Raw genomic sequence first — 15615 nt, 5'->3', positions numbered from 1 at the left:
AGCATTAATGGGCCTAAGATCGTAAATCGGCAGATCGGTATATATGCGGGCTATATCAAGATGTAGTACGATATAGCCCATCTTCGATCTTAACCTGCATATGGACAAAAAAAGGGAAAGGGAGATCGGTATATATGACAGCTATTTCCAAATCTGGACCGATCTGAGCTTTATTGAATTGGGATGTCAAGGGCCTGAGCATTATTCGCTGTCCCAAATTTCAGCGAAATCGGATAATAAATTTGGCATTAACCGGCCTAAGACCTTAAATCGGCAGATCGGTATATAGGCGGGCTATACCAAGATGTAGTCCGATATAGCCCATCTTCGATCTTAACCTGCCTATGGATAAAAAAATATGTGCAAAATTTCAGCCCAATATCTCTATTTTTAAAGACTTTAGGCTAGATCGTCTTAGATTTTTACGACAAATGGAAATGGATATTTCGATGTGTAGCAAAAGGAGTGACCAAATGATCCATCCTTCGGTGGTCGGTATAAAAAACGGAGCCAAATATCTGGGGAGCCACCCAGCCCCAAAATATGAAATGAATTTTGAGAATAAATTGAATGACCTAATCAACTATGTCCGTCCGTCTGTCTGTCGAAATCATGATAGCGTTTGGACGAAGATATCCGCTTGAAACTTAGCACCGATACTTCTTATCGATGTAAGTTGTTGAGGATTGGAAATGGGTCATATCGGTTCAGATTTGTTTATAGCCCCCATATGAACTGATCCCCAATTTTGACTTCTTGAGCCCGTAGAGGCCTCAATTTTCCTTCGATTTGGCTGAAATTTTGCATAAGGATTATATTTTGACTTTGAACATCCGTGTTGAGTATCATCCAAATCGGTCTATAAACTGATATAGCTCCCCTATTAACTGATTCCTGGACTTGACTTCTTGAGATCCCAGAAGGCTAAATTTTCGCCTGATTTAGCTGAAAATATCTGGGTGTTTGGCTGGACAGAAAATTTAACTTCAAATCCAAAATTTTGTAAAGGGGCAAGAAAGGCAACTCTTGCCCTATACACTTGCAGGAGACCCATTGGCAAAAGTTGGGGGTTCATACCGCGTATATACTGCAGTTGTCAGACCTATAATGCAGTATGGTGTTGTGATCTGATGGACGGTGCTTCAAAAGTCCACCTACTGCTCAATACATAACCGGATCCACAGCCCCACTGAGGACTACATCATCTGATGTACTACATTTAATGCTACGTCTTGTGCCTCTGGACATTGTGGCTAGACTAATTGCAGCGACCACTGCCTTGAGGTCAAGGGAGCTTTCTCTTTGGTCATGTGGCGGCTGCGGACACTGTGTTTGTGGTTTTATAAATGATAAAGTATTCACCGTATTATGACGAAAGGTTCAGGGTACCCAAAGTACTGGCCGGCTGAACTTAATGCCGATTTACTTTTCAATGTGTATAGTTGATAGATGGGGAACATTTTTTAAAGTGATGACTGCGAATAGTGCTCAATCGAAATCGACCCATCCGACATTTAGTGTCAGTACAGTAACATTTCATGTTTAGTCCATTTTTACCTAAATTAGAAGAAATTTCCTCTTTAGATTTTATTAACCTCTTATTCACTAATATTCAATTGTTTTTTTACTTTCTTTTAGGACCAGCAATATTGAAGGCAGTGTTACCATGAACGGCCATGAGCGCAACATCAGTACCTTCCGAAAATTATCTGCCTACATTATGCAGGATAACCAACTGCATGGCAATTTAACCGTCCAAGAGGCCATGACAGTAGCCACCAACCTAAAGTTAAGCAAAAAATTCACTAAGGCAGAGAAACAGTCTATGGTAAGTCGTCGATGATTTTTAGAAATACAACATCAGCTTTGAACGCAAATCTCATCCCATCATGTTGATCATTAAATGGCGAAACAAGATTCGCTCAGATTGATTAAAAGCAAAATTTAAATATTTATTTAAATAATGGCTATACAAGAGACGTGCGAATAACCGGATTTTTTTTTGTTTTTTTTTTTTTTGTTTCAAATAATGCGACCGGCTTCTGACATTTGCTATGAGAAAACGTAAATCACTATTTAATGATCAGCAATTTAAGAATTGCGAATAGATGTGGAAACCAAAACTGTGTAAAACATAAACTCTCAAAACGATGAAAACAAAAACAAAGCACATGGAGACATCGAGTTGATAAAAATAGAAAAATACTACGCCAAGTGTTGTTAAGAAAAGAAATTATGCTAATAATCTCTGACAAACGAACAAAACAGCGAAACATACAAAATTATACCCCATGCGCATGCGTACACTTTGAATAATTACCCGCGCTGCTGTTATTGTTTATATTGTCTTTTGTTTTGGTTAAACGATTTCTTAAACTTTGCGCGCCGGAGCGGTAAGGGGGGGTCTTCTTTGTCTTTCCTCCTAAAAACTCATGCTTTGTTGATATGGAGTTTGCGCACCAACTCCTAGGTGTATTTCCGTAAAAAGATCTCATTTGACAGATGAGCGGAAATATGTGTCGGCAAACACATTTGGAATTTAATAATGGCTAAAATTTTAAAAATTTTAGGTTTCTTTTGTTTAGGTGTGCACGTTCGTTCGCTTGGTGTTGAAGATTTAGTGGGCTCAGCATTTAAATCACGTTTTTTGGTGGTTTTGCTTTTAACTTTTCGTTTTTTTTTATAGAAAATGTCTTCACTTTTAATGAAGTCTTTTTATCACAAAATAATCGCAATCAAATCTCTAGCGCATGTAATGACAAGAAATTTTACATTATTCACAACAAACTTCAACGGCTGGAAAGGTTTCAGAGCCGAAGAAATGGGAGGAATGTAGTTATAGTAAAGAAATTGCACAGTAGGCTTTTTGAGGAAGCATTAAGGTTAAAAATTTAAATATTCTGTTGGATTCATATGACAGTTTGCATGCTCTGTAGCATAAATAGCATCAAATTATTCGCCACATTTATTTTTTAAAGATTTTTCTATTAAAACTTTGCTAGTTGTCGTTACGTTTTTCCGCAAGCCCATCACCATAGCTCAAATATGCCCAATGGGGGTGAAAAAAAGGTTGAAATCGTTGACCGCTTACATCACACCCAGAAAAATAAGTTTGCTGATATCAGCAAACACTGTCTGCTGAATTTACTTTTTATACCCACCACCATAAGATAGGGGTATAGTAATCTAGTCATTCCGTTTGTAATGAATGTCATTCCGTTTGATCTAGGACCTCAAAAAGTATACATATTCTTGATCGTCTCGAAATTCTGATTCGAGCCAGCCATGTCCGTCCGTCCGTCTGTCGAAATCACGATAGCGGTCGAACGCGTAGAGCTAGCCACTTGAAATTTTACACATATACTTTATATTGATGTAGATCGTTGATTATTGGGCCATATCGATTCAGATTTCGATATAGCTCCCATATAAATCGATCTCCCGATTTGACTTCTTGAGCCCATAAAAGCCACACAACAGTGTTGGAAGTTCTAAATCCTGTCTATGGTCCGGTTTCTGCATACAAATCTCCACCATTGTAAGGCCGCTTCGGAGGCTAAAGGTCCTCCTAATGGCAGGGGTATTTGACGTGGTTCTTGTCCAGGAACCATGGGTGTGTGGTGAAATGGGAGACACAAAGCCTGTGCTTTGTCTTTTCGGGGTCTTTAAGGCGAAGAATAAAATGTTGGACATGTATTGCTTGGACAAAGAGTGGCTTGTGGCACTCAGAATCCGGGATGAAAACCACCCTTATCTCTCACCATCCAGTCGGAACATAGTCCAGCTAAATGCAGCTCCTTAAAATCACTTCGAAGCGGCTTTGTAATAGAGCAGTCAGTACACAATGTGGTTCCCTTGACTTGAAAATTTCAAGCGAATTCATTGTCCAGACTAACTTCTTCTCCTTTATCATGTCCTCAACGAAGGACAATGATTCGGCACTAAGTTATATAAATGGAACATAAATATCACACTGGTACACCGACCCTCCGGCTACGTCCAAGCACCTAGGGATGTGCATCGCAGCAGAAGTTCGTGCTTCTCGGATATTGATGCTTTCTCGGTTCCTCGACTCTCAGAATGCTCGGAATGCTAGGAATACTTAGAAAGCACCCTGCGGAGCCTAAAAAACTTAATTACTTCTTCTATCAACTCCCAAGTATAGACCCACGAGATGTGTATGTATGATTTCATCTCGATTTTGTTTTTATTTGGGGATCCCCTATATAGGTCACAATTCGCACGCAACTTGATTTTAGAGCCTTCTCAAAGTCTGACAGAATAGATCAGTCAGTACCGAATCACGGACAGCACGAGTACTTCTTATAAATGCAGGTCGATTGGGGTTATATTTATATGGGCTATATCGGTCCATCTTTTGGCTTCTCGAGTATTTTGTTTTAACTTCCAATAACTGTGCTTAGTATGGTCAATATAGATTCATTACCTGATAAAGCTCCCATGTCAACCAATCTCCCGATTATACTTCTTGAGCCTCTAAAGGGAGCAATTCTTATCCGATTTGGCTGAAATTTTGTACAAAGACTTCTTCTATGTACTTAAACCTAGGTGCTTAATACGGTCTGAATCGGTCCATAACCTGATATATGTAGCTCCCATATAAACCAATCTCTCGATTTTATTTATTTATTGGGCGCCCCGGTATCCAAGTTGGTAGCGTGCTTGGATTACCATTGCAGGGGTCGTGGGTTCGATTCCCGCCAGAAGCCTTGGTCTGTCGCTACTGTGGTATCACAATGGACTTAAAATTGTCTAAGTGAGTCTGTAAAGGACTGCCACTCTTACCTAATGTAACCTATTGAGCCCCTATAGGACGCAATTCTTATCCGCTTTGACTGAAGTTTTGTACAATTACTCCTGTTATGCTCTTCAACATCAGAACCAAGTATGGCGCGAATCGATCCATAACCTGATTTAAAGCTTCAATAGCATAGCATTTCTTATCCATTATCCTTTGTTTGCCCATAAATAGATATCGGGCAAGAACTTGAAAATGTGATCCAGGCGGAGGGTATGCAAGATAAGAAAATAAGAACATAAGAAAATACTTATGATCCGTAGCTTCACGCACTGGAATAATAAATTGCGCATTACAAGCCAATTTCGATGAAGTTTGCAACAATAGGTTCTACAAGACCTCTGACTTAAATGTCGAATGTCTAGATCAGACCATATTTGAATAAAGCTACCATATAGACCAATCTCTCGATTTAAGATTTTAAGAAATGCGATCTATGGTAAAGGATCCGTATGGGGGTCCAACGGTTTTTATGCTATTTTTATCTAATTTTGAACAGTATTAGCCTCTCCTACATTCTAACAGAAAATTTTCTACAAATTGGAATCGCATTCAAATGGGACATTTCTTTATAATTTCATCAGTGAATTCCTCAAGATGGCTAGCGCTACAGGTCTTAATCTTCCTTTACAAACGTGCGGAATTTTCAGCATGTTTTTTCCTGGGTTAGTATATGCCAATCATTGAGCTTAAAAACTTGAATCGGACAGCACTCATTGATTTGTGAGAAGTTTGCCCCTATCCCTTAATGGAATTTTCATAGGCAAATTTGCATTTTTATCTGCCGAACATGGTACACAAAAAAATTTAAAACTGCAACTTTTCGTTGAAGATTTCGGACATTCTATATTTAAATGTGCAAATCGTGGTCCTGAAAAACATTTGCTGGGATAGTTTGAGGAAATCTGTTGTCAATATTCTTGGTTTCTTTTTAGTGGCAAAACAGTCTGATGAGGCGCCTGGTAAGGCTGAAATCACGTAATGTTATTTATATTCGATTCCACATTATGTAAATTGCGGCTTTTTATAGAAGATTCCGAACATTCTAGATTTAAATGAGCAAATCGTGGTCTTGAAAAACATTTACTGGGGTAGTTTAAGGAAATCTGTTGTCAATATTCTTGGTTTCTTTTTAGTGGCAAAACAGTCTGATGAGGCGCCTGGTAAGGCTGAAATCGCGTAATGTAATTTCTACTCGATTCCAGATTATGTAAACTGCGGCTTTTTGTAGAAGATTCCGAACATTCTAGATTTAAATGTGCAAATCGTGGTCCTGACAAACATTTGCTGGGATAGTTTAAGGAAATCTGTTTCCAATATTCTTAGTTTCGCAGTCTGATGAGGCCCCTGGTGAGGGCGAAATCGCGGTCACTTCAATGCAATTTGCACACCACATTTTGGCTTGACTTTTTAAAGGGTTTTTTGTTGCTTTGTTTTTCTATTCCAAATGGAAACAAAAACCCAAAGGTCTTAGCAGGGCGTAAATCCACAAACAAAATGGAACACTTCTACAAACATCTTCAACTTACTTAAAAAATATAATTTCACAATTTCGATATGAATTATTGCCTATCTCATTGTTTTCAAATTTTAACCTATGTGATACTGACAGAATATTACATTTCATCTCTTTTCAGATCGATGACATTCTTTTGACACTGAGTTTAAGCGAACATCGCAACACATTGACACGCAATCTTTCTGGCGGTCAAAAGAAACGTCTATCCATTGCCTTAGAGTTGGTCAACAATCCACCGATTATGTTCTTCGATGAACCCACTTCTGGCCTTGACAGTTCCACTTGTTTCCAGTGCATCAATTTGCTCAAAATGTTGGCTGAGGGTGGCCGTACCATTATCTGTACCATTCATCAACCTTCGGCTCGTCTCTTCGAAATGTTCGATCAATTGTATACCTTGGCCGATGGTCAATGTGTGTATCAGGGCAGTACCAAACAGCTCGTGCCTTTCTTGTCCACCTTGAACTTGGAGTGTCCCAGTTATCACAACCCGGCCAGTTATATCATTGAGGTAGCTTGCGGTGAACATGGTGATCACACCAGACGTTTGGTCGATGCCATTGATAATGGCAGCAAGGATATTCGCTCAGCTGCCGACTATGCCGGCCTTAAGGCACGTAACGATTTGATGAAAGTTCAAAATCTAAAGGCAATTTTGGATAAAAATGATGCAGCCAATTCGACTGGTAGCAAATTCGAGGATAACCTCAAGCTGAACAATGGTATATTGAAATCGAATTTAGTCAATGACATTGCCAAGGATTCCATGGCTCCTGTGGTGAGCACAAATGAAAAGGGTGATGCCATGATTGAATTGGAGAAGGCGGATAATTGCACTACGGCATTGTTGTCGCCTGAAATTACATCTCCCGAACGTTATCCCACATCGCAGTTTCATCAGTTTTGGGTTGTGTTGAAGCGTACCCTGCTTTTCAGTTTCCGTGATTGGGTAAATGGAATGGATATATGAATACTCTCATATAATTGATTATCATTACTAACTATTTGTTTTCTTCTTTCTTCCTAGACTCTTATGTACTTGCGTTTGTTTGCTCATTTGTTGGTTGGCTTCCTAATTGGTGCCTTGTACTACGATATCGGTAATGATGGTGCCAAGGTCTTGAGTAATTTGGGTTTCCTCTTCTTCAACATGTTGTTCTTGATGTACACTTCCATGACTATAACAATTTTATCATGTAAGTAAAACTTAACTTTGAATTTCAACAATTGATGCATCAAACTGAATTTATTAGGACAATATTAGATATTGACAAGTTTAAAGCGACTAAAACTGTCGTGACGATCCATATTACATATGCTTCATGGGGTCTTGGACTTTTATTTCGAGAATTTATGAACAGAGTGACAAACAAAATTTTTCCAAATCGACACTGTTTGATATGTAAGTGTGCTTCAACATTAGCTTTGCTATAAGTGCTATCGAATGCCTTCGATAGATCCAGTGCCACGAGTACGATCCGGCAAATGTGTGCGATGATGGCATGCGAAGCTGTTATGCTATGCAGTCTTTGAAATCCATGCTGATGCTCGGCGAATGGAAATTCTCCTACGAGGCTCGGGAGGAGTAATTCCTCAAGTGAAGGCGAGAAAGGAGATCAGTCCAGGCTTCAGTAGCGGGATCACTTTGCCCATTTTCCAGACATCGGCAACTATAAGAGTGTTCAAAGACTGGTTGAGGACAGTTGTAAGGTGCTCAACTCCAAGTAGATCCAGATTCTTCAACATCAGTGTAGAGATTCCTTCGAGGCCCGACGTCTTTAATTATTTAGCGCCATGCATAACATACGTAACTTTGCCCACGGTAAATTGTGATGGCTGTCCATCGGCTTGGAGACCACGGATACGACCTGTCACTCTCGGAATGCACAATAAATTTACGGTTGAACAACCTGGTGCATGTCTTCGGATCAGTCACGGTTACGTCGCCAAAAGTGTCTGAGGCCCTGTCATCCCGTTTACCGGGGATCGAGAGTGACTTTACAGTAGACCACAGTTTGCCTAAACCGCTGCCTAAGTTACATTACTACAAGTGTTCCAGCCACAAATTCCGCTTATGTTCGTTGACTACCCTGTTAATTTCCAGATTCAGTTCGCTGATTATTTGACCTAAAGAGATGACGGCTTCACTCAGAAGATCAGGGGATGCAATGGAAATATCTGGCTAGCTGCTACACCTCTTCGTAATGTTAGTGGGGGCATCCTCATTTACTGTGCAAAACGTGGAACTCATCCTCATTTACTGTGCAAAACTTGGAACGCTCTGCCAAAGCTATGCCGCGCTGGTCGTTACCTAGGGAATGCCATGAAATGTGTATAGCTCTATCTCGGCAGTACCGGACCTAACTGCTATCCCCATGCACTCCATGTAGGAGTCACTAGCCCCAGGCGCAGGCGAGATGGTTCTATATTGCACGAAATGGTGTATCACGAAGGCCAATCCGCCACCTCCATTCCTTGAGCGATCCTTATAGCAAATTATATCCGTGAAAACTGTGCAAGCTGCAGGTGTTGGTCAGCTTTGTCTTCTGGATCGCTGCAACCAATATGTTCTTCCGACTCATATCGGGATATCGGTTTATATGGAAGCTATATTAGGTTATGGACCGCTTTGGGCCATATTTGGCACAGTTATTGGAAATCATATCTACAAAATTTTAGCCAAATTGGAAAAAAATTGCGGCTTCTAAGAGCTCAAGAAGTCAAATCGGGAGACCGGTTTATATAGGAGCTACATCCAAATCTAAACGGATATGGCCCAATCCCCAACGACCTACATCAATAATAAGTATATGTGCGAAATTTAAAGCTTCTAGCTTTACGCATTCGACCGCTATCGTGATTTCGACAGGCGGATGGACATTGCTAGATCAATTCAAAATGTCGAGACGATCAAGAATATTATATACTTTATGAAGTCTCAGATCAATATTTGGAGGTGCTACAAACGGAATGGATCAAGAATATATATACTTTATGAAGATCAATATTTCGAGGTGATACAAACGGAATGACTAGATTGGTATAGCTCCATCCTATGGTGTTGGGTATAACAAAGTACAAATATGTAATCTTGATCCTCGGAGTCCACTTAGTCATGTCGTTCGTCTGTCGAAAGCACGCTAACTTCGGAGAAGTAAAGCAAGGCTCTTGAAACTTTGCACAAATACTTCCTATAAATGTAGGTCGGTTTGGATTGTAAATGGGCCATTTCGGTCCATGTTTTGATATAACCATATAAACCGATCTCGGATCTTGATTTCTTGAGCCTCTTGGGCTCCATTCTTTTCCGATTTGGCTGAAATTTCACATGAGGTGTTCTGTTCTGACTTTCAAAAAGTGGGCCAAGAATGGTTCGAGTCGGTACATTATCTGATATGGCTGCCATACAAGGGGATCTCAGATTTTGACTTCTTGAGCCTCGAGAGGCCGCAATTATTATCCGATATTGCTGACATTTCGCATGATGTATTTTTTTCTGACTTCCGACAACTATGTTAAGAATAGTCAAAATCGGTTTATAACCTGATATAGCTGTCATATAAACCGATCTCGAATCTTGACTTCTTGAGCCTCTAGAGGGCGAAATTATTATCCAATTTGGCTGAAATCTGCTCTGACTTCCAATAACTGTGCCAAGAATGGTCCAAATCGGTTTCTAACGTGATATAGCTGCCATACAAACCGATCTCAGATTTTGATTTCTTCAACCACTAGAGGACGCAAATATTATCCTCTATGGCTAAAATGTCGCATGAGATGTTTTGTTCTAACATTCAATAACTGTGCTAAAAATGGTCCAAATCGGTTCATAACCGCATATATCGATGAGAAGTCGATCTTGGATCTTGACTTCTTGAGCGTATAGAGGGCGCAATTCTTTTCCAATTTGACTGAAATTTCGCATCAGGTATTTTGTTCTGAATTCCAATAACTAGGTCAAGAATGGTTCTGACTTTCAATAGATGTAAAGAGAATGGTTCAAATCGGTTTATAACCTGATATAGCCGCCATATAAACCGATTTCGGATCTTGACTTCTTGAGCCTCTAGACGGCGCAATTATCATCCGATTTGGCTGAAATTTTGTACGTAGTCTTTTGGTCTGACTTTCAACATCTTGACGAAGTATGGTTCTAATCGGTTCATAAAATGACATAGTTACCATATAAATCGATCTCCCGACTATACTTCTTGAGCCTATAGAGGGCGCATTTTTTATCCAATTTGGCTGAAATTTTTACAATGAAAATGTACAACGTCTTATACGAAGAACTTCAACATGCGTGCAGATTATGAGAAAAATCGGTCAATAACCTGGTATAGCTCCCGTATAAACCGATCTCCCGATATTACTTCTTGAGCCCCTATAGGGTGCAATTCTTTTCTTATTTGGCTAAAATTTCGCATCAGGAGTTATGTTTTGACTTACAATTACTGTGTCAAAAATGGTCTAAATCGGTTCATAACCTGATATAGCTGTCATATACACCGATTTACGATCTTGATATCTTGAGCCTCTAGAGGGCGCAATTATTATCCGATTTGTCTGAAATTTTTCATGATATATTTTGTTTGCATGATGTATTATTCCAATGGCTGTGCTAAGTATGGTTCAAATTGGTTCATAACTTGATATAGCTGCAATATTAACCGATCTCGGATCTTGATTTCTTGACCCTCTAGAGGGCGTACTTATTATCCGATATGCCTGAAATTTTGCATGATGTATTTTGTTATGACTTCCAACAACTGTGCTAAGTATGGTTCAAATCGGTTTATAACTTGTTATAGCTGCCACATTAACCGATCTCGGATCTTGATTTATTGACCCTCTAGAGGGCGCAATTGTTATCTGATTTGGCAGAAATTTTACATGATGTCTTTTATTTTTACTTATCCGATTAAGCTGAATGTTTTGCATGAGGTGTTTTGTTATGACTTCCAACAACTGTGCTAAGTATGGTTCAAATCGGTTCATAACTTGTTATAGCTGCCATATTAACCGATCTAGGATCTTGACTTCTTGACCACTAGAGGTCGTAATTACTATCCGATTTGGCTGAAATATTGCATGACGGCTTTTGTTTTGACTTTCAATAACTATGCCAAGTATGGTTCCTATCGGTTCATAATCTGACATAGCTATAACCGATCTCCCGATTATATTTCTTGAGCGTATAGAGGCCGCAATTCTTATCCAATTTTACTGAAATTTTGTACAACGACTTATCCTGTGACCTTCAAAATTCGTGCCAAATATGATATGAATAGGTCTATAACCTGATATAGCTCCCATATAAACCGCTCTCCCGATATTGCTTCTTGAGCCCCGGTAGAGAGCAATTCTTATCCAATTTCGCTGACATTTTGCACAATGACTTTTACTATGGTCTCTAATATATCCAAACCAAGTATGGTCCCAATCGTTCCATAACCTGATAGGGCTCCAATAGCAGGGCAATTCTTATCCATTATCCTTTGTTTGTGTATAAAGAGGTACCGGGCAAAGAACTCGACAAATGCGTTCCATGGTGGAGGTTATATAAGATTCAGCCTAGCTTTTACTTGATTTCAATAGATTTAAGTCAAATGTGATTAATATATATCCGAGTTCGTCCCTCCCGAACTTTAAGTTAGCTAACGATAAAATCTCTTTAATGTGGTCTTTATAGGAATTTAAGGCTTCCGTCATCATTACATCCATTTGAATAATTGCAATCTGTTTCTCCCCATTACAGTCCCTCTCGAAATGCCGGTGTTGTTAAAGGAAAACTTTAATCGTTGGTACTCTCTGAAAGCATACTATTTGGCCATATCTGTAGCGGATATACCATTCCAGGTAAGCTACAATTATCTTCCTGTAACATGAATACAACAAATCTGCAATTCCCCTTTTTAGGCTATTTTCTGTACCATTTATGTCTCGATTGTCTACTACTTCACCTCACAACCATGGGAGATAATGCGTTTCTCCATGTTCTTGGGTGCTTGTCTGCTGATCTCGTTTGTGGCTCAATCGGTGGGTTTGGTTGTGGGTGCTGCTATGAATGTGCAAAACGGTGTCTTCTTGGCTCCCGTCATGTCTGTACCATTCCTGTTGTTCTCCGGTTTCTTCGTGTCCTTCGATGCCATTCCCGTCTATCTGCGCTGGATTACCTATTTGTCCTACATTCGTTATGGATTCGAGGGTACTGCCCTGGCCACCTATGGTTTTGGCCGTGAGAAATTGAAGTGCTATCAAACCTATTGTCATTTCAAATCGCCCATGACCACACTGGAGGAATTGGACATGGTCAATGCCAGCTACACTTTGGACGTAGTTGCCTTGGTGGTGATATTTGTAGTGTTGAGACTTTCCGCCTATCTCTTCCTGAAATGGAAACTAAAGACAGCACGTTAAGTGTGGCATGTGGGGTAATTGGTTTCTTTTAGAGATATAGAAGAATTTATGATTATCCGTTTTTAATTTTATTTTAACACAAAAGAGGATTTGTTTTTCAAAGATTCTTTTGAGTTTCTTTTTTATCATTTTATTGTTGTAGATTTAAGGATGAACTTAGGTTTTTATTTGCGATACAGAAGGGAAAATACGCAAAATGTGATTTATATAAATATATATATGTATGTTTGTATATGCATAAACATTTTAATAATAAAACGAGAACAAAAACCCACACAAAATTTTGTATGCGAACATTGCTGTAGTCTGTATTCAGAGTTACCAAAATAAAAATAAACCAAATTATGCCTTAAGTAGACCAAGAAGAAGAATACCCACAACCAAGAACAAAGGACCTACCTATATGCATTTAGCAAAGTATAGAAGCACTTTTCATGGAAAATGTGAAAATCGCTATTTCCATTTGTTGCTTCTTTACCGAACAAAAGGTTGAAAGACCTTCTAACATTCGATATTCTCCTCAACTCATGCAAAAAACTTTCGCCTCCATCCCATTATGCTCCATGACAAGGAAGGTTCCACCACAGGGGTTTATTACTTGGCTGCTCTTTGTAATATCTTTACTATGTCAATCAAAACAACGATTCATTTTGTACATTTAATATACAATCCTTCTTTTTTTTAACGATAATTGTGTTTTTAGCTGTTAAGAAGTCATACACAAGTTAATTTTTATTATTTTGGTAAAAGTAACGCCTTTTTTATTAGCCCATTAATTGTAAAATAAATTATTTATCTATCTATTTGTTTAGGGAAAGTCTTTTTATATGTGATCAGCTCTTCTATATTCAACATCAATTCAAGTTTAACATTTCTTTAATCTTCATAATCTTATATATATATATAGTGTTAAAGTAACTCTTTTTGTATCCGAAACGAACAACGTTTTTCCCCATATACCTATCTTCTATGTAAATTGTAGTATTGTATAATGTCAATATATTTTATAAATAAATGTAAAAACTTTGTGGAGAAATTATATTGTATGTAGAAATTTTATTTAAAAGTAGCCGAATCGGGCTCGCTTCGCTGCTCTCCGCTCTCTAATATAATTTAGGGTTGGGACACTTCGCCCTGAATATGCCCATTTGGGGGTACTTGGCGCTGAGGCGACCTCCCATTACTTGGAACTAATTTTTTATGCCATCTTTGCAATCTACTGTCAAATACTTTTCATTTGAGGCCCATATTGACATGAACATTGAATATATCTGTTTGAAGGAGTTTTTGGATTGGGGAGGCCCGCTGGATACTTGGACCCAAATTTTAATACGATATTCGTTTTTTAATCTCCAATACCTTTCATTTGATACCCATATTGGGGAGGGACCGCCTCCATCCAATATCTAAAAGTTATAGAGCCTATGTTTCCTTCCAGACAAACTTACACAATCTGTGAAAATTTTAAGAAAATCGGTTGATTCTACGGAACAAATAAAAAAACCGAGTCCCATATGGTCATGATGGGTCATATGCCCATTTAAAGCGTTTTTGGAGGGAAGGGGCACTCCCTATTCTTCTATGATGGGTCATATGCCCATTTAAAGCGTTTTTGGAGGGAAGGGGCACTCCCTATTCTTCTTTCCGTTTTTGTATGCCAGATTCATAATCTACTCCCGAATACCTTTCCTTTGAGGCCCATATTGACATGAACGCCCGATATATATGGGTACTTAGATCCCAATTTTAATACCATATTTGTATTCTATTTTCCAATACCTTTAATTTGATACCAATATTGTCCCGATCGGTCCATTTTTGATTTTGGGCGGTGTTTTTGGGTAAAGGGGGAGGGTCCGCCCCCTTCCGAAATCAACAAACTATAAAGCCTATTTCTCCTCCCTGACCTCATTCACAATCTACTCCCGAATACCTTTCATTAGAGTTCCATATTGTCATGATCGTCCAAAAACCCTGTTTATGGGGTAGGGGCGGCCCCCCAGTTTCTTGAACCCAATTTTTAATAGGAAATTTGTTCTCTACTCCTAAATACCTTTCATTTGAGTCCCATATTGTCCCGATCGGTCCACTTTTATTTTTGGGTAGTACTTTTGGGGTAAGGGGGAGCGTCCGCCCCCCGTCCGATATCAAAAAATTATGTAGCCAATGTTTCCTTCCAGACCAACCTACACCATCTGTGAAAATTTCAAGGTTTTTGAGTCTATACGGATCAAACAAACACAAATTCAATTTTATATATAAGAAGATTATCAGATTATTATGGATCAGAACTACTTTCTTTGGTCATGTCTAGGCCTGCAAGAACACCGGCCCTCCATCTTGTGGAAGCGTTTCTTCTCCAATGTGAAAAGCTTGCACATTTACTCTTGCTGGGTATCCTCAAATACCTCGAAAGAGTGACAAGGATTCGAAATATAAAAATAGCTGACAAAGTATTACCTATTCAATCGTCCACATTTGGTTAAGTCACTCAGAGTCCCGGAAGAAGGTATGACAAGATCTCATTCACTTTTGGTCTCATTATTGTTACTGTTCCGAAGAGAAGTGCCAGGTTGTCCCACCGTCAATTTATTGTGCATCCCGAGAGTGACAACGCTAGGAGGAGAGCCATTCGTCGCATCCGTGGTCTCCGAGCCAATGGACAGCCATCACAATGTACCGTGGGCGAGGTTGCAATAGTCATCCAAAGCATTGGTCCCCGACGGAATCTCTACACTGATGCTGAATAATCTGGATTTACCTGGAGTCGAGTACCTTATGACTGCCCTCAACCTGTCCTTGAACACTCTTTTAGTACCCGATGTCTGGAAGATGGGCAGAGTGTTTCCGCTACTGA

General features: G+C 39.2%; 1 protein-coding gene across 1 annotated transcript in view; it reads left to right on the top strand.

Moving 5' to 3' along the window:
- Positions 1–13561, top strand: part of LOC106087367 (ATP-binding cassette sub-family G member 4) — a 122500-nt gene extending 108939 nt beyond the window's left edge. Inside the window, exons 4-8 of the mRNA XM_013252392.2 lie at positions 1639–1828; positions 6457–7287; positions 7366–7534; positions 12097–12197; positions 12258–13561. Coding sequence (XP_013107846.1) covers positions 1639–1828; positions 6457–7287; positions 7366–7534; positions 12097–12197; positions 12258–12758 — 1792 coding nt within the window. The 3' untranslated portion in view covers positions 12759–13561. The remainder of the gene's footprint in view (positions 1–1638; positions 1829–6456; positions 7288–7365; positions 7535–12096; positions 12198–12257) is intronic.
- Positions 13562–15615: the final 2054 nt, after the last annotated feature.

Source organism: Stomoxys calcitrans, chromosome 3 (genome assembly GCF_963082655.1).
Source record: "Stomoxys calcitrans chromosome 3, idStoCalc2.1, whole genome shotgun sequence".
NCBI classification, from domain to species: Eukaryota; Metazoa; Arthropoda; class Insecta; order Diptera; family Muscidae; genus Stomoxys; species Stomoxys calcitrans.
This window is presented reverse-complemented; position numbering and strand designations above follow the sequence as displayed.